The sequence below is a fragment of the Bos javanicus genome, chromosome 7, assembly GCF_032452875.1.
Source record: "Bos javanicus breed banteng chromosome 7, ARS-OSU_banteng_1.0, whole genome shotgun sequence".
NCBI classification, from domain to species: Eukaryota; Metazoa; Chordata; class Mammalia; order Artiodactyla; family Bovidae; genus Bos; species Bos javanicus.
Genome location: NC_083874.1, coordinates 42707571 through 42727052, shown reverse-complemented (window position 1 = coordinate 42727052; position 19482 = coordinate 42707571). Strand labels below are relative to the sequence as shown.

Below are 19482 nucleotides of genomic sequence, written 5' to 3'. Positions count from 1 at the left end.
TGCCCGAGGCACAACAAAAAAGGGGTTTGGCAGAATGGGTGGAGCCCCAGGGGTCTGGGGTTACAGGCCCCAAGCAAGGGAACCTCTACCCATGCCCCCTCCATACCAATATTGAGCCCCAGCCTCGGCAGCACCCCCAGAAGGTCCAGCCTTGTCATCACTTCCTCTGTGCTGGAGGAACACCCAGCCTCAGGTGCATCAGTGCTGACCACACTGCCCAGTAGGGATGTCCAGAGAAGTTGAAGTGGTGGGTGCCTGGGGCCCAGAGCCCAGTGTGTCCAGCAAGGGGGCACTTGGGACCAGGTAGGGCAACCGAAAGCCTCTAGACACGATTCTCTGACTTCCCGGGAACCAGTACCCTCAGGGGTGTGCACTAGGTGCCCTCTGGTGGTGGCTGGAGGGAATGGTTGGCCAGCAGCAGCCCTTCTGCCCCAGCCCCTTGGTTTTCTGGAACCAGTGGCCTCAGTTGCTGTGAATGAGGGCATCTTCTCTAGGCTGTGGGGTGCAAAGTACCTGTAAAGTGCCCCTACTCACCCCATGGGCGCTCAGAGGAACCAGAGCAGCAGGTGACTTTGTGACACACCTGGTCAGCAGCCTGGTGCAGTGGGATCTGCTGAGCAGAGGCATGTCCATTCTACCTCAGAACCTACCAGGCCTCAAACTGGTGGCCAGCGGGCCTGATTTATCCACATGGTATGTAGGGAATTTTTGCCAGTGTTGAAAAATGCTTCCCTTGTAGCTCAGTTGGTAAACAGTCTACCTGCAATGCAGGAGACCTGGGTTCAATCCCTGGGTCAGGAAGATCCCCTGGAGGAAATGGCAACCCACTCCAGTATTCTTGCCTGGAGAATCCCATTGACAGATGAGCCTGGCAGGCTAGTCTGTGGGGTCGCAAGAGTTGGACACGACTTAGCGACTAAACCACTACCACCAGATCTCTGGCTTCTCTGGAAATATGGGAAAAGCCAGCCCAACACTGAGACCCCTGCCTCTCCGGAAAAGCAGGGGTCCGGGCCCCTCATCCAGACCTGAAGGTCTGCAGGCCTCCAGAGGGCACCTAGGGGACCACACAACCCTGGGGCTTAGGCTCCCCAAGACCAGGGTTTGGCCCCATCCCCATTTGGTCCAGCTATTGGGGTACAGGATGGGCAAGCAGGCAACTCTCTTCTCCCTTGGAGGGTCTCAGGGCATTGGCCCTGCCCTTCCTTGAGTCCCCCACCCCTACCCGCTATGCCTCCTGGACAGACTTCCAGCTTGAGTGAGGCCCACCCAAGACACAGGAACTGCTTTGCCCAGGAGGGGGGTACCTGGCAGCTGGTGTGAGAGCTGCCCGACCTGGGGGCCCTATGGGAAGGATGCCTTGGTTTTGCCCAGGTTCCCTTCGAAGGACATAAACAGGCTTATTAGAAGGGCTGCTGCCTGAAGAGCCAGCGGGTGTCTTCAGTTCTGCTGCAGGGCTCCTCCTATCCCTTCCCACCTTTCCCCCTCACCTGGCCCCCAGCATTCCTGCCATGCTCTAGTCTCAGCCTCACCAGCTAAACCTCCCCATCTCCCGAGCTCTCCTGGTGAGTCCCAGGCCCAGCAAAGACACACAACAGAGGACAGAGGACGAGGGTCAGACTTTATTGTGAGCAGGATGGTAGGGAGTGGGGCTCAGGCCCAGCACAGCGGCTCTGAGACTGTCGGCCAGACTACCTTCCTCCTGTGTGTGCAGATGGGGCATTGGTGAGGGGGATGTGCTTAAGGCCTCCATGTGGTCAGACCTGCAGTGACCTGACAACACTGGCTCCACACGGCAGGACGCTTGGCATGGCACACAGCCTGGGACCTTCCTGTGACCTTCCACAAAGGGCAGGGACCTGGCTCCAGCCCAGCCCAGCCCAGCAGCCTCAGAGATGGACCTGGGGCAGGAGCCTTCACCCCTGCCCTGTGAATACATCAGGACACCAACAGCCCAGGGGACCAGTGGGGTAGGAGGTGCAGCAGGAGCCTTACACAAACCTCATGAGGCCTGGGGTGCTCACGAGATGTTTAAACAAGAAAAGCAAAGCTCCTAAGGAACAGAATTCTACACAGAGAAAATCCTACTTCAGTTTTTAAAAAAGGAGACAAAATGTGTAGTCTGAATGTACAACACGGTCTGCTTTCGCTGGGGGGTTTTCAGAGAGGGAAGAGCGTGGGGCTGTTCTCTGCGCTGCCTGTAGACTCATCCTGGTCCTGCGGGAAGAGGGGACTCAGACCAGCCCGGGAAGTGGGGACTCAGACAAGCCCGGGAGCAGCCCCCCGCCGCCCCCTGCCATGCCCTCCCCTCCCCTTCACCTCTCAGCTGGAGTTCCTCTGGCGAACATTCTTGTCTTTGTCTTTGTCATTCAAGGGGTTCCCACTGCTTTTCCTAGGGGCAGAGGAGTCCTCAGGAAGACGAGACTGGGAGTCCCCACTCCTTCACCCCTGCACCCCCTCCCGGTGGATCGGGGTCCCAGCCCCTCCCCCACCCACCCACTCCCCAGCAGGGGACTTACAATGGAGCAGAGCCTATGTCTTCATCTGAGCAGAGCAGAGGCAGCCACATGCAAGAGAAGGGGCAGGCGTCAGGGGTTCCCCACACCAGACCCCTCACTGGGTGGCCCTGACCTACAGCACTCTGCCCTCAGCCGCCCCTGGGACAGGCACCCTCACATGGGCTGTCTAGGGTCTTGGTGGGTCTGGTACCCTGGAGCACCCCTGCAGGCAGGTGCCTGGCCCCGGATGCCCCACCAGGCAGCCCAGTGAGGAGGAGAGGAGAGGTCAGGTCTCATGGGCTGGAAGACTCCCTGCCAGGGAAGGGAGCGCATCCCCGCCGAGAGGCCCAGGGTCCCCCACCCAGGAGGGAGTGGAAGACTGTGGCACCGGCTCACCATCCAGGACCTCGTCTGGCTTCCGCCTCTTCTCGTAGATGAAGATGATGGTGACCAGCACAAGCACCTCGGCCACGATGCCCAGGAAGGGCCAGAGGGCAGCAAAGCGGTTGCGCACGCGCAACGTGATGGCTGCCTGGCTGGTGCCCTCCAAGTTGGTGCCGTTGCACACGTACTTGCCGGGGTCCTCCTTCAGGTCCACGTTGGGGATGTGCAGCTCTGTGCGGCTCTCTGAGGAGACCACGAAGAACTTGCTCTGGGTGCTGTTGGTGATGACCTGGTCCCCAGATTCGCTTTCCTTGTACCACAGCCAGTTGGTGACTGGCGGGAAGGAGTCCGATTTGCAGACCAGGATCACAGTCTCCCCCTCCGTGGCGTGCTCCGACTTCTTCACGGCCTTGATGCTGGGGGGTCCTGCGGGGAAGAGGGCAGTCTGGAGCCTGACCCCCAGCCAGAGATGGTGGTGGAGCTGCCCTGCCCCAGCCCCCAAGGTGGGATCTGCGCCTGCCCCCACTCCCCTTGGAGCCTACCCTTCACTTCCAGATCGGTGCGGCCCGCGTGCTCCGGAAGGAAGATGCAGGAGTACTGGCCTGAGCGGTCTTCTGAGTCCACCCTGCAAGCGGATGCAGGGAGCAGGGTGAAGTGGGCAGGTTCCCGGGGAGGAGGGACCACACCCAGGAGCCCCAGCCTGGCTGCAGTCCAAGCCCATGGCAGCTTCTGGAGCTGCTCCCTGTGGGTCGCAGGGCCCAGCGAGCCAGGAGTGGGGTAACCCAATCCACAGGAAGCAGGAAGGTTCTTGAAGGTGGTGGAGTCTGGCAGCCCGGGAACTTCCCTGGATCCTGGGCCTCAGCCATCTCCACACCCATCTGTATGGTGGCCCCACTTACTCATACTCCGTCTTCAGGTCAGGCAGGGCGTCCTCCTTCAGCACCTTGCCCCCCTTCACCCAGCGGTGGCCCACAATCTCAGTGGCACTGTGATTCAAGGCACAGGTGAGTCGTGTTTTGGAGCCATCATTGTCTATGTTCGTCCAGATCCTGCTCCCTAGGGAGCCAAGGAGAGATGTGAAAGGCATCAGGAAAATCCATCCGTCAGGAGAACCCATGGTGTCAGTCTGCCATGGGCCCCAGCCCCCTCCAGAGGGGAAGGGAGGCCAGGGCTAGTCCCCAGAGTCCAGAAGCACAAGGGCTTTGGAAGGTCCTCCCCTGGGATCTGGGGCGGGACTCTGGGAGAATGGTCTTCACTGGCTGGGCCGCAGGTCTGGGGGGAGCAGCAGCACCCACCTCATGCCAGAATAAGGACCAGGACAGTGAGTGCTGGGTCTGCCCCCTCTGGGCGGCCTGGTATACTCCCCCCTCCCCCAACCAAGGCAAGGCCACCATGAGGGTCAGGTGTGCTCAGGCCGTGGTGCTGCAGCAGCCCAGCTGGATGTGCCTGCCTTCCAGGAGGCCACACCTGCCACCAAGCCTCCATGCAGAGTGTCCTGCCTGGACACTGGGGCGATGCCCAGCAGCCATTCCACTTCGTTTCCAGCCAGGCAAACCTCCCCATTTGTTACGACCTTCTCTTTAGGAACCAAAATGCGAAGCCACTTAGAACCAGATGGTCAGAAGCAGGTGGATGGTTCTGGAGAGGGGAAATGGGCTTGAGCTAGGGAAGGTCCCTCTGCAGTGACCAAGGCAGGACACTCCAGACCTCCAGGCATTCAGGGAGGAGCCAGGAGGCAGACCAGAAGAGAACCCCTCTTGGGGGTCGGGCTGTGCCTCCAGGTGCTGACCTTCAGCCATGTCCACACCACAGCCCTTTCCCAGCACTGGGAGCAGGCGTCCCGGGGACACTCCCGTCAGCCCCCTGGGATCCGTGGCTGAACAGGGCTCTCACTGTGCCTGGGGACAGTGGACTTTGTAATAAAGCTGGCTGCCAGGTCATCCACCAGGAGGTCTGTTTCTCTGGAACCATCACCCACACACACACCCCCGAGGTGTCCCTTGGGGAAGGCCATACTCCCAGGGTGGATGCGCAGAATAAGCCAGCCCAGGGGTCTCTGGCATAAAGCACAGCGCAGGGCTGCACTGGGACAGCTCAGCCAGCCAGAAAGCAGCCCAGGCCGCCATCCGGACTCCTGCTTCCTCAATGGGGTCACAGTGCCATCTGACAGCGCAGACAAAGCATTAGAAGCTGGTGGAGTGATTGGAGATGGTGAAAACTCCAACTGATGCCCAATACCCCAACCAGGGGCCATCCTAAGAGCACAACCTGCTCAGCCCCCCACTCCCCACTTCTGTCAACACTGACTCCCAGCCACCCAGGAGACTGGGTGGAACGAAGTGGAATGGCTGCTGGGCATCGCCCCAGTGTCCAGGCTTGAGGCTTGAATCCCAGGACAGACTTCACAGCTGGGCTGCCTTCGGCTTTAGGTCCTGGGTGGGCTGGCTGCAGGCTGATCCAGACCCCAGCTCTAGTTCTGGTTCGGGGGACACCAGCTTCCTTCAGGTGGAGGAGGGAGACCCAAGGGAGCCCGTGGACAAGACACTGGACGGCCCGGTGGGGTCTCTTTCTGAGCGCCAGTCCTCACTGCCCCACCTCCAACCACCTGCTGGCTTTCTTTAAAAGAGGACAGGGTGTTTCAGAACACAGGCCAGCAGGGCTTGAAGCAAAGGAGGCCCCTTGGCAGCTCTGGGTGCCCTTGCCCCGGGACTCTCCCACAGCAGCACCTGCACATGTGCGCACACAGGTTGTGTAGGAGAATGCGCCTGGAAGGCCACAAGGCCCAGGGACAGGCCCACCTTCAAGTCTAACCACCCAGGGCAGCCCACAGGCAACTCAGCCCCCAGGCTAGGTGGTGACAGGAACAGGGGTGTGAGGCTGGATACCACCTCTGCGCCACTTTCGAAGGCTTGCCTCCAGTCACCCGTTTCTCTGTCAAGATTTCCCAAGATTGCAAAACCAGCAGCTCTGTGCAGAGCTGGGAGGTGAGTCAAGGCAGGAAGTGAGGCTGGCAGTCCCCATTCTCCCAGAGAAGGCCCTCGGACTCAAGGGTGCTAGGAAGGAGCTCAGGCAGGTATTATACAGGCCCCACCCTGCCTCCTGAGTGAGAAAAGAAGTGCCCTAGGCCACCTCCAGGTGGCAGCAAGGTGAGGCCTCAGCTTTCAGAGGGGCAGAGGCAGGGCCCCAGCCTCACCCAGGGCGTCTACAGGAGCCAGTGGGGCCAGAATCAACCAGGAGGGTCTCCCCAGCTGAGGCCCTGCAGGCCAACACCCCAAGCTTGGTCAGAGGGCTGCACACAGCAAGGGAGTCATCCTACCCCGAGTGATCTGCCCCATCCCGGTTGCCCATCAGCAGGGCTGGGTCCCTCCTGTGCGTGTGTGTGTGGGGTGCAGTGGATGCAGCCACCCAAGGCCACCACGAAGGATGTGACACCTGCGACACTGACAGTCACCAGGACAGGGCCACGAGGAAGGACGCCTCCCAGTGCCCCTCAGGAAGCACTGACGGGAAAAGCAAGCCTGACCCCCAGCCAGCCCAGCACCAGGAGGCCCGGGCAGCACCCCCAGGACTCACAGGGACCCCGGCAAGAAGCAGCAGAGCCCAGGAAGGCAGGGCGCCTGACCCTCCTCCTTTCCTGGCCATGTGACTGCAACCCACGTTCTCAAGTAAAGTCACCTTCATCTAAAAACAGCCACCCCTCCTCCATGCCCACTCAGCAGCCGGGCCGGGCGCAGGGCCAGGCAGGCCTTGGTACACAGCCCAGAGGGAGCTCCTGGGACGAGGCAGACAGGAGACCACCTCTGGAAGGCCAGCCCGGGCTGCTCACCCCTCCACTGTGCTGGCGAGGGGCCAGTCCTTCGCTCAAGACCCAGACAGGGACCAGCGAGCAAGCCCCTGCCTGCCCACCAGCTGTGCCAGGACCAGGGGACCCTGCACATCTGGACGGCAGGTCCCTCCCAGCAGGAACACTGTCCTGGGGCCTCAGGTGACAGAAGGGCCGAAGAGGCCCCTGAGGCAAGTTTCTGGCTGACCTGGCCAGGAGAGGCAAAGACTTCCACGAACGCCCTCACCCCGGGCAGAAAAAGGACATGGGACCCAGACTTTTCGGTCTCTGCCAGAGTCCCTGGAAAAGGTGGAAAGTGAAAACGGAGGATGAGGCAGACACTGCCCCAGGACTGACCAGTCCTGACCACCCCACCCCTCACCCAGTACACGTGTGTGTGTGTGTGTGTGTGTGTGTGTGCGTGCGAGCAGTCCACAGGGAAGGGTGATGGACCGCCGGAGGAATGGCCCTCTACAGAGGGCCACAAAGGGCCTCCTGCCCCACTGGCCAGTGAGGCCTGCACCTGGAGGGCGCTAGCTGCCAGGGCCTCACCCAGAGGTGGTCAATAAAGGGCCACTTTGATTATAAGGAAGAGGAAAGAGGTGGACTGAGATCTTGGATCTTAAAGTGGGTCAGGAGCAACCAGGGGAAGCTTCCCCAAAATGCAGGCCCTTCCACACCCTAAGGCAGCTGGCGCCCTGCTCAGAGCCCACCTGTTCCCGCCTCCCCTGGGGAAGAGACCCAGACCCTGTTGGTTTGCACTTTGTTCTCCGTGTGCCGGTCAGTATAAATCGTTAACCCAGAACCAACTGTGAAGCCTCGATCCACACAAGAAAAAAAAAAAAAAATCTGTCTTTCAGGCAAAGAGTCTGTGGGGCTTTCTCCAGGAAAGGCATGCCTTAATGTATTTTCAGGCGAGCATTCTCTAAATCCGACCTGCCCACCAAACAGGCTGCCTCTACCTTAAGGAAGCTTGGCAAACAGAGCCTTGTGTTGAAGAGTCTGTAAAAAACAGACGTCTGGGCCCCCCACACTTCCTGCTCTGAGTCGGGTGGCTCACGGTGACCTTGGAACACCTCCCCTCCCGGCCGGTGCCTCCACTCCTATCCCGGTAAAAATAGGAGGGTGGACCATCGCCACCTCCTCCTGGGCCCTGAAATCGGACAAAACTGGAGGAGGTGGAGTGTCGGCCTCCTCACAAAGGTTTAAGTGTTTCGGCGACCCCAGGGGTTGAGCGCACGATCAGAGTGAGACATGGGACCTAAATCCTGGCAAGAATGCGACAATCCCTCCGGCCGAAAAGCCGGCCCGCCTCAGGGGCCGTCACGTGCCGGGGAGCCGCGGGTCCCCTTGGGGACAAAAGCCCACCCACCTCCCGGATGACAGCCAGTGTCTGGGCGCCAGGGGTTCCCCTGCGCCCTACGCTCCAGCTCTCCGAGCTGGGAAGGCTCTTCATAAGATGCCTCGCGCAGATCTGCTTCAGCCCGGAGTCTCCCTCCCCACCCCCCCTCCCAGGGCCTGGGTCTCCCTCCACAAGCCGGGTTCTACTCCCCTGGGGTCTCCCACCCTCCCCCAAGCGGGGTCTCCCTCCCGGGTCCGAGGTTCCTCTCCCGCCCGGGCCGGGGTCTCCCTCGCCAGGCCGTGGATCCCCCTCTCGCAGAGGCCAGGATCTCCCCTTGAGCTGAAGGCGAGCTGCTCCCTGCCAGCTCGGACCACCGACAGGCTTCGCGCCCCCACCCCAAGGTCCTGACCTGCCCCGAAGCCACCCTGGGCACTCAGCAGCACGAGCCCCAACACCGCGATCTGACCGGCCGCCATATCCCGCCGTCCAGCCGTCCCCGCGCAACCGCTGCCCGCGGCACTATAAGAACCCGACAGTCGCCGGGCGCGCGCACGCAGGCAGCGTTGCGGGCGGGGCGCGTGCACGGTGAGTCGCCTACCACCTGCGCACGCGCACGGACGCATGTACGCACACTCCAGCCCCGGCCGACTCATTCGTTCTACGGAAGCCGAGTAGGCGGAGCCGTGTAATCACCCGGGTGAGCTACGCCCTGTGTCCAGGGGCGTGGTTACGTTGCTAAGAAACGGGGCGGGGCCTGGCAGGCTGGGCCGGGAGTCTCACCTCTTTCTGGCTTGATTTACGCTCCAAGTAGTTAAAATGCTCAATTTCTGTGTACTTTGCCCCAGTGCAAAAAACTAAAAAAAGCAGCGACGGAGGCGATGAGGATCACTGTGAACAGGTAGGCTATGTCCCCTGGGGTGAGATTGCCAGATTTAGCAAATACAAATAGCCCGACAGCAGTTACATTTGAATTCCAGGTGAAGGATGAGTAATTTTCGTAGTGTAGGTGTTCAGTGCAGTGTATGCACACTGCTTTGCAAGGAAAGTATCATCATTTGTCCGAATTGAACGTAACTAGTCGTCCTGTATTTGGCTGGACTGCATACCCTGAGATGCCCGTGTTTTACAACAAATACTTTGCAAAATGACACACACACAAAACAGGGTATATAGTATATAGTCTTTGTGGCCTTGGATTAGGTAATTTCTTATGAATGTCACCAAAAGCACGAGCAAAAACAACAAAAAATTAGATATATTGGAATTCATCAAAATTAAAAACTTTGGGGGACTTTCCTGGTGGTCCAGTGGTTAAGACTCAGTGCGTGGGCTCTAGGGCACGCTGGCTTCAGTATTTGCAGCTCTTGGGCTCTAGAGCACAGGCTCAGTGGTTGTGGTGCATGGGTTTTGTTGCCCTGAGACATGTGGGATTTTCCTGGATAAGGGATCAGGGATCAAACCCATTTCTCCTGCACCCGTAGGTAGATTCTTTACCACTGAGCCACATCAGGAAAGCCCTTAAAAACTTTTCTGTTTCAAAGTAGAAAGTGAAAAGACAATCCACCTGATGGAAGGAAATACTGGTAAAGCATATATGTGATAAGGGATTTGTACCTAGAATATATAAAGAACACTTACAACTCAACTTTTTTTTAACTCAACTTTTTAAAAAGTTTAAATGAAGACAGATAACCCAATTACAAAATAGAGGATCTGAAAACACAGCTTTCAAAAAAAGACACCTAAATAGACAACATAAACACATGAGAAGGTGCTCAGGGGCGGGCAAGTGGAAACCAGAGTGAGACACCACTTCACAGCCACTATAAGGTCAGGAAATAATGAGATAGGGTAAGTGGAGCCCTGTGCAGGGCTGATGAGGAGGTGGAACGAACTGTGCTTCCATTCCTCAAAAGGAGATGAAGTGATAACTTAACCCAGCAATGCCAGTCCTAGGTGTGTGCCCAGGAGAACTGAAAACTCGCTACCACGTGGAGGGACCCTGAGAACACGATGCTCAGTAAGAGAAGCAGACACAGAAGGACACACAGGGTGTGATACCACTGAAGGGAAATGTCCAGAACAGGCCGATCCACAGACAGGGAGCAGGTTCCTGGTTGTCAGGGGCTAGGGGAGGAGATGGGAAGTGACTGCTGGTGGGGACGGGGCTTCCTTGTGGAGTGATGGATAGTTCTGGAATTAATTGCGGTAAAGTGTGCTCAACTCTGAATGTACCAAAACCCTTTATGCTCGAATGGGTGAATTGTATGGTAAGTGAATCATCTCAATTAAAAAATGGGGTGATGTGGATCAGGAGGCCTCTTGGAGGTGATGATGTTGGAGGTGACCCATGAATGAGGAGGGGGCAGCAGCCAGGGAAGGGCTGAGCTGTGAGTCTCGGGGCAGCCTTGTGCGGGGGAGTGATGGTGGGTAGCTGGCTGGGGCCGAAGGAGGTGGGGGTGGTCAGCTGACAGAGCCTGGGCTGGAAGGGCGTGGTAGAGGAGCCTGGACTTGCTGATATGGAGGCGGTGAGGGAGGGGAGCCGAGGACCCTTCCTGCGGCCAGCAGGGCTGGGGCCTGGGACTGGCAGGCTCAGCGAGCCCGCAGGGAGCAGTATGGAGATGGACGTGCTGGATGAAAGAGGCAGGCTGCCAGCTGGCCTCAAAGCACCTCCAGGCCCCTACAGAACTCTGGGCCCCCTGCCCACCCGGAGTGGGGCTGAGGAGATCTCCGGGCTGCCAGGAAGGCTCTGTGTTAATCGAACAAAGCAGCGGCTCCCCGCAGACCTGGCTGTCCTGCACCCACCGGACCCCCTCTTTGCCAGTTCAGGATGGTGGTCCCTGTCCCCTTTTGCTTCCAAGAAGAGTTTTTTCAGGATCACCCCGGAAAAGGTGGCCAGATTTAGCAAATAAAAACAGAGGACTCCGAGTTACACTGGAATTTCAGATCTTCCAAAAATCACGAATTATTCAGTATAAGTATATCCCACGCACTGTCTGGTTTATACTTATATTAAAAATGATCTGTTGTCTGTCAGAAGTTCAGATTTCACTGCAGCCCTGTATTCCATGGGCCCTTTGTGATGCCGGACCTCGGAAGCTGTAAGGGCAGAGAGCAGTAGCTGGAGACCTAACCGCTGGACCACAGGGGCCAGCAGTGCGGGGCTGGGTTCTGAGTCCTTGCCTGCCTGACCAGGACGCAAAAGGTAAAGAGTAAAGTACAAAGTTTATTGAAAATAAAAGTCCCTGTGGAAAGATGCAGGGGCAAATTCAGAGAGAGAGTCATTCCTTTGGGAAGTATTTAATTCCTTTATGAGTAGTGTTAATCTCTCAGTCATGTCCAACTCTTTGCGACCCCAAAGAATGTAGCCCACCAGGCTCCTCTATCCGTGGGATTTCCCGGGGAAGAATACTGGAGTGGGTTGCTATTTCCTCCTCCACGGAATCTTCCTGACCCAGGGATTGAACCTGGGTCTCCTGCATTGCAGGCAGATTCTTTACTGACTGAGTCAGGGAAGGGTGCAGTTTTCCAGGTCTTTGTCTTCTTTTTGGCCAATTGTATTGTTTTGACCCCCTGGCTAATTTGCCTCTGGACCCTCCCCTGGGTGCACAGGCACCCCTCAGTTAAGATGGATCTCATAGCAGAGGCTCATGGGAGGGGGTAACAGGACTCCAATACTTTGGCCACCTGATGAGAAGAGATGACCAATTGGAAAAGACCCTGAAGCTGGGAAAGATTGAGGGCAAAAGGAGTACAGGACAGCAGATGATGAGATGGTTAGATAGCATCACCGACTCAATGGACATGAACTTGAGCACTCCAGAAGACAGTAAAGAACGGGAAGCCTGGTGTGCTGCATGGGGTTGCATGGGGTTGCAAAGAGTTGGACACGACTTAGCGACTGAACAACAAACTACTCATTATGGGCTGGCGTCCCCTACCTTTCTGACCCCATGAAGGTTTCGCCCATGTCTAGTGTCTTCTTTGCTCCAAGGATGGGAAGTGTGTGACCTCCTGACCCTTTATTAATAACAGCCTAGCCCCAATCTGTTCCTGCCATAAAAATGCCCGCTATCTGGTTATTTACCCCATCCCTGTTGCTGTGTGTATGTTTTTTAATTTTCATTTATTACTTTTGGCTTCACTGGGTCGTCATCGCTGCTTGGGCTTTCTCTAGTTGTGTGGAGTGGCGGCTACTCTCAAGTTGTGCTGCACGAGCTTCTCATTGCAGTTGCTTTTATTGTGGAGCATGGGCTCCAGAGCACATGGGCTTCAATAGTTAGGGTGCATGGGCTTAGTCACTCTGAGGTATGTGGGATCTTCCCAGACTAGGGATTGAACCCCTGTCTCCTGCACCGGCAGACAGATTCTTTACCACTGAGTCACCAGGGAAGCCCTCCATTAGTTGGTTTTTATGGAAAGGAGTCAGTCATGAATATGTTGTCCTGGAGCCCGTTTGTCTCCTGCTTCAGGAAATGTAATCAGGGGGCTGGTGATGCATGGACTCCTGGAGCTCATCTCCTTACCCCGGGATGTGTGAACAGAAGGCCAGCTGTAAATACCTAGCTTGGGGCCCGTCGTCTCCTGCCTCACTCTGACCCCATCTGTCAAAGCAGCCGGTCTGGTCACCCTCTGTAACTAACTCCCCTGGCCCCCTGGTCACTCTCTGCCCTCGTGGGCACCTCGTGCTCCTCGCTGGCCGTGCGTGCAGGCAGGGCCAGGCAGCCTGGCCTGGGCTTGCTGCCATGCTCTGGTCGGCACTCAGCCGGTGCCCCTAACTGGCCATGGGAGGGTTAGATCCTCCCTGGATCCCCATTCTTCCCTGGCCTCTGGAGGCCTGAGGGCACACTGGGAGGGGCCCAGAGACCCACAAACAGAAGGACAAGGGGAGCAGCCCCCCACCTCTGCAGTGTGCACAGACAGGCCTCCGCTACCTTCAGCCAGATAGAGAGAAGCTAGCGCCAAACCCCGCCCTGGGGCCTGGCCGTACTGACTCTCGGGCCTTGTAGCCCTCACCTCCCCCACGGCTTGGCTCCAGCCTCGCTGGCCCTGCTCCCGCCCTGAGTTCTGCCTGGGCAGTGTCTGCTGCCGCCAGGCATGCCTTCCCAGGTAACTGCCTCGCTCCTTCCCACGTCGCCCTGGCCGCTCCCAGAGTTCTGGCCCTGGGCCCCCCAACTTGGGACCCCAGCCTCTGTCCAGTTTGCTTTGTTTGCAGTTTGGTTTGTTTGCTTTCTACTTTTTCCTACAAAACCTTTCAAACTCACAGATAAGGGGAGAGAAAGCAGGATGAGTTATCATTTATCACACCCATCTCTCCGTCCAGCTTAAGGATTTATGTGCATTTTTCTGTGAGGGTGGGGTTTGAAATCCAACCCTCCCTCTGCTGGGGTGTGGATTTTATCCTCAGGGCACTCAGGAGCCCTGGGAGGGACGTCTCCTGCTGTTAGACTGATCTGGGTCTCTGGTACGGGGGCTGGGTATGGGCAGGTTAGGAGTGGAATTTAGGGAGGACAGGATGGTACAGTGGGTTCAGTGGTTGCTTCCAGACCTGAGAATGGGGCCTTATTTGAAAAACATCTTTGCGGATGTAACTGTTAATTAAAGGTCTTCACATAAGGTCATTCTGGGTTAGAGTGGCCCTGCATCCAATGACCAGTGTCCTTGAGGAGACAGAAGAAGAAGGGCTTCCCTGGGGGTCCAGTGGATAAGAGTCCGCCTGCCAATGAGGAGATACAGGTTCAATCCCTGGTCTGGGAATATTCCACATGCCTCAGAGCAACTAAGCCCATGTGCCTAGAGCCTGTGTTCTGCAGCAAGAGAATCCACCTCAACCAGAGAGTAGCCCCTACTCGATGCAACTAGAGAAAGCCTATGTAAAGCAGTGAAGACCCAGTAAGGCCAAAAATAAAAGTAAATAAATAAATCTTAAAAAAAAAAAAAAAAAGGAAAGGTCATGTGAAGATGGAGGGACAGGCTGGGGTGATGTGGCCACAAGCCCAGGATGCCTGGAGCCCCCAGGAGCTAGAAGAGGCAGAAAGGACCCTCCCAAGAGCATGGTTTCTGCTGTGTGAATGGCCTAATTGGTCATGCTTTGTCTGAGCAGCTCCAGGAGCTGGTACAGGGGGTCCGGTGGTTGATCCCTCTAGCGCTGGGGTTGACTAAAGTGTGCCATAGGCTGCCCAGTTTGGGGGAACACCAGGCTGGGAGCCTGGGAGGCTCCCTGCAGGAGTGAGTCCTGGCCCTGGACACGCCCCACAAGCCAGCCTGGCTCTGGCTTTAAGGTCGGTGTGTGTGGGAGGAGGGGGACACATGAAGGGGAGGTTTATAGGCACCGCCGTCCTCTCACCTCTGTCGTCCCTGGAAAAGTGACAGAGGACAACCCCACATGAACCCGGGGTTGTGATGGGGTGGCCCGGGGCTAGTGATCTTTCCTAGGGGGCAAGTCCCATGGGTGAAGCAGGACAAAGCAAAAATGAAAGCCTCTGAGAGTGAGAGTGGGTCCAGCCTCCCCAGCCAAGATTGCAGGTAATTCAGACTCTTGTCTTACACAGTCATGGCTTGCCCTGTCCTGACCACCTGGGAGGCTGTTGTCAACGAAAGACCTCCCCGGGCCGCAAGGGGGCCGAGCTTCAAGGTGTGCTGGTGTTTCCAGGTTTCCTCGGCCTGTTTGCTGATATGTCATCCTGAAACAAGGAGAGGGGTCTTTGTTTCTCAGGTTTGTTTTGCGACGTCCTCAAAAGGCAGAGGAGTCTGGGGACAGCAACCCCTGCACCCCCCACCCCCAGCTACCTGGATTCCCAGTCAAGACTTTGGCCACGTTTGCCTCCCCCACCCCTGCTTCTGTCTTTCCCTCCCTGTCTCTCTGTCTCTCCATCTCTCCCTGTCTCTCTGTCTCTTTATCTTTCTTTGTCTATCTCTCCATCTCTGTGTCTCTATTTCTGTCTCTCCCTCCCTGTCTGCTGTCTCTTCACTCTCTTTTTTCTGTCTGTGCCCCATCTCTCTGTCTCTGTGTCTCTCACATTTTCCCTGCAGAACCATTTTGGAGTAAGGACAGGCACCAGCTTCACCCTAGGAACAAAGCAGGGGCCTGGGGTCCATAGGCCCCTCTGAGGTCCATGTGGGATCCTCCCTGCAGTCTAGTACCCCAAAGACTGACCTCAGCCTTCCTTCATGGCAGTTGTTCCCAGCTCCAGGGCCAGCTGGGGCCTGACTGTGTCGAGCTGCCCTGTTGCCATCTGGGCCCAGGTTCTGGAACAGATACAGCTGCTGCTCCAAGGGCTGGGTGTGGGGCTTGTTTGTGGGGCTTGTTTCAGGAAAGTCTTTCTCTGCAGGGTCCCTCCCCCCACCCCAGCTGTCCAGCTGAGAACAGAGCCCCTGGTCTAGCCCTCTGCCCACCTGGCAGTGGTGCCTCAGTCCCCCAGCGCCTCCTGCTGCAGCTGCCTCACCCCCTCTCCCAACCCTTGAAACCCCTGGGCTCCCATCACTGGGGGTGGGGTAGGGCCTAGCTGCACGGGGAAGGAACCTCTGTGGAGACAGATAAGCTTCCTCCCACCAGGGTGCTGGGCTTCCAAACACTACCCACCTCCACTGATCTCCGTCCTGCTGGAGTCACTCCAAGTCCCTGCCCAGGACAATGGAGATCCCTAAAACCACAGCTCCCGTGGCCCTGGTGGGGGTGCGGTGCTGAAATTCCTCTGTCAACTACAAAATGTAGTCACCACCTGAAAATAGAGAGTTGTGTTATTTTATTTGGTGCAAATGTTAGGACTTCAAGCCAGGGAGGTAGCGTCTCAGGTAGCATGGAGGAGGCCAGGGAAGGAGTCAGGATTATAGGAGTTTGCCACAATGGGGGCAGGCAGTCAGCACCTCAAAGGATTACTGTTAATTAAGGAAAATCAGATACCTCAAGGAATTTAATGCTCGCTCTTCTCCATATGAGAAGATGCAAGAGTCTGGGATTATTGACATCATTCCTTTCATGCATCTCAGCTACCTGGGGGCAGCATCCTGTCCTTTTGATTTCTCACATGCCCCCTCCTGCAGCTCCTCAGCAGTCACCAAAGGGGCTGGCGGCATCTCCTGGATCTGAGTCTCAGGCCTTGTTTCCCTTTTGGGAACCTCGTTCACATTTGGAGGTCCGAAATCACTGAGGGATATTACATCCTTGGTTGTTGATGCCTCAGGCCAACTGCAGGATAATGGTGGCCAGACGGAGCAGCCACGGACCCACAGCAGCCAAGGGTACAGGGACAGCCCATGTGTCCATGGATGGATAAATGGGACAGATAGCACGTGGTCCCTCCACACCCCGGAGCATCCCTCAGCCCTGAAAGAGAAGCCCTGACACTTGCTACCACGTGGACGGACCCTGAGAACATGATGCTCAGTGAGAGAAGCAGACACAGAAGGGCATGCAGGGTGTGATTCCACTGATGGGAAACATCCAGAACAGGCAGGGACCACGCACAGGGCCATTCGTGTCGGCCCAGGAGGTGGGAATGTCGCTATTCTCTGCAGGGGCTTCAGCTTTTCTGCAGGCTAGAGAATGCACACAGGAAAGGCTGGTGCGTCCTATGGGCTCAGGCTCTTGGCCCTCTCCCTCTACAGGTGGGCAAGCATGGCATTCATCTTGCAAAGTCCCAAACCTTTGAAGACAATCGATGTCCATCCATCCATACTGGGGCTCCCCCACCCTGGACTGCTGATATGGGGGGTCACCCTCTGTGGGATGTCCTGGGTATTGCAGGGTGTGGAGCCACACCACCTGCTCAATGCCAGATTTCCAAGTCCTGGGGACCACAGATGTCTCTGGGGCAGAATCACCCCCAGTGAGACCCCCTGGTCTATGGGAGAGAATAGATGTGAGGGGGTGCGTGATGGAACCCCCATGGAATGGCATGGATGGCCCACTTCTCCCTCTGCCCCACACTTGGCCAGGTGGGAGCACTGCCACACTCAGTGTTGAGGGGAGGACTAGACACAGCCCAGAAACCTTGGGGGGTACAGCAGATAGGACCCACCTCAGGAATGGGAACCCGGAGGTAGGAACCTTGCTGGGGTGGGGGCTTGGGGGATCCTGTTGTGTTGACCTGGGCACTGAGTACAGTGGTGTTTTGTTTGCCTGGGGTATTTGTCAAGCATCCAGCGATCCTCCAATGCCCAGAGGACACCATCATGCAGTTTTAATTCAGTTCTGACCCTCTCTGCCTGGAGTCAGTGCAGAACCCACAGCTTAAGGGCTCAGTCCACAACCCTGTCCCCTTCTCATACCAGTCCCGAGTCCTCTGTGACCCCTGAACTTCTTACCGTCCAACTAGCTGTGTGTCATGGTTCCTGCCACCCCTCTCCCTGGGTCTGACCAATTTGTTACAGCAAACAAATGGGACCTAATTTAACTTAAAAGCTTTTGCACAGCAAAGGAAACTACCAACAAAACAAAAAGAGAGCCCACAGGATGGGAGAAAATATTTGCAGATGAAGTGACCTACAGGGATTAATCTCCAAAATATACAAACAGCTCATGAAGCTCAGTATCAAAAAAAAAAAAAAAATCAAAAAAACAAGAAGACCTAAACAGACATTTCTCCAAAGAAGACAGACAGATGGTCAATAGGTACATGAAAAGATGCTCAACATTACTAATTATCAGAGAAATGTAAATCAAAACTACAGTGAAATATCACCTCACACCAGTCAGAATGACCATTGTTAAAACATCTAAGAATTACAAATGCTGGAGAGGGTGTGGAGAAAAGGGAACCCTTTGTCCCAGAGTTTTAGGTACAAAGGGCTTCTAGCCTGGTCCCTCCTGTCCTGGATGTGAACTCAGGTGGTTGAAAGAGGCTCATTAGGAGGGTTTTAGGAGCCGTGTGCCAGGACAGGATTCAGCAGTTTGGTTTGTGGAAAATCACCAGCTGTTGTGACCTGGGTGCGTTCTGTATATAGGTGACACCTCCATAAACAGTTAAAGGTTAACAAGGCACTTGCCCCTGCAGACCCATCAATCTTGGGTTGGGTTATCCAGTCCTGAGAGAACATCAGAGAAAAAATAGCTCCGTGGAAGGATGCTCTCCAAAACCCCTGACCTGTGCCCCCACCCCCGGCTTCCCAGGTCATTGAAAGAGGCACAGCCCAGGGGGATCCCAGAGAGGCCTGAACATCACAGGGGACCCTGAAAAGTCCTGGGGCTGAGAGGATGTCAGGGAACCCAAGGAGAGGTGAATATGGGCTTCGGTTGATAATAACATATCAAGATTAGTTCATTGATTGTGACAGCTTCCCTGGTGGCTCAGATTGTAAAGAATCTGCCTGCCAGTGCAGGAGACATGAGTTTGATCTGATCCCTGTGTTTCAGGAAGGGGGACCCCTTCCAGGGCCCGAAACTGGACTCTTGTCTAACATGTGGAAATGAATTGTCTGAGGAGACACATGTGCTGACAAAGCAAGAGATTTTATTGGGAAAGGCACCCGAATGGAGAGCAGTAGGGTAAGGGAACCCAGAACAGCTCTGACATGTGGCTTGCAGTCTCGGGTTTTATGGTGATGGGATTATTTTCCGGGTTGTCTTTAGCCAATCATTCTGAGTCAGAGCCCTTCCTGGTGGTGCACGCCTTGTTCAACTAAGATGGATGCCAGATAGAAGGATTCTGGGAGGTGGTCGGACATGTGGTGTCTCGTTTTGACCTTTCCCAAACTCTTCTGGTTGGTGGAGACTTATTAGTTCCATGTTCCTTACCAGGACCTCCTGTTGTAAAACAACTCAGATGGAAATGGTTACTATGGTGCCTGGCCAGGCTGGGCAGTTTCAATCAGTGTGCTTCCCCTAACACCTGGATTGGGAAGATCCCCTGGAGGAGAAAATGGTAACCCACTCCAGTATTCTTGCCTGGGAAATTCCATGGATGGAGGAACCTGGTGGGCTACAGTCCATGGGGTCATAAAGAGTCAGACACGACAGAGCACCAGGCACATCATAATAAGAATCTCGTCAACTGAAGGGGAAGGAACACTTGGAGACTTGGTACTCTCTTCATTGTTTTCTGTAAATATAAAACTGTTCTAGGGACTTCTCTGGTTGTCTAGTGGCTAGACTGCACGCTCCCAATGCAGGGAACACGGGTTTGATCCCTGATGGGAGAACTGAAATCCTGCATGCTGCATGGCACGCCCCCCCCCCCAAAAAAAAAGACAGATAAAAGAACCTTTAGCAATTTAAAAAAGAAAAATGAGTTGAGTAGATTCCTTCTCCTTTCTGTCCTTCCTTTTCTCTGGCTCTGAAATAAAGACATAAGCGTTTCCCAAAGCGTCTTACCACCTTGCAGGAGGCTTGGAACTCACAGTGCTCAGAAGACAGGAAATTCTGCCGCGTCACCAGAAGAGAAAAGCTATTGCCTTGTGATGGGCAAACTCACCTTCTGGGCTGCCTGACCAGCGGC

At 56.0% G+C, this 19482-nt stretch overlaps 1 protein-coding gene across 1 annotated transcript; it reads right to left on the bottom strand.

Moving 5' to 3' along the window:
• Nucleotides 1-1610: 1610 nt before the first annotated feature.
• On the bottom strand, nt 1611-8719 carry BSG (basigin (Ok blood group)). Its single transcript, XM_061423247.1, has 7 exons — nt 8457-8719; nt 3782-3938; nt 3425-3507; nt 2895-3308; nt 2520-2544; nt 2320-2392; nt 1611-2217 (listed from the first exon to the last, which is right to left on the bottom strand). The coding sequence occupies exons 1-6, from the start codon at nt 8698-8700 to the stop codon at nt 2323-2325; spliced, it is 993 nt and encodes a 330-aa protein (XP_061279231.1). The 5' UTR covers nt 8701-8719; the 3' UTR covers nt 1611-2217; nt 2320-2322.
• Nucleotides 8720-19482: the final 10763 nt, after the last annotated feature.

Coding starts and splice junctions, on each gene's coding strand:
- BSG (XM_061423247.1), bottom strand. CDS start 8,700: ATGAGTCGGCCGGGGCTGGAGTGTGCGTACATGCGTCCGTGCGCGTGC. Junction 3,939..8,456: donor CCAGGGTGGCTTCGGGGCAG/GTCAGGACCTTG, acceptor TTGGCTCCCTAG/GGAGCAGGATCTGGACGAAC. Junction 2,393..2,519: donor GACATAGGCTCTGCTCCATT/GTAAGTCCCCTG, acceptor CTCTGCCCCTAG/GAAAAGCAGTGGGAACCCCT.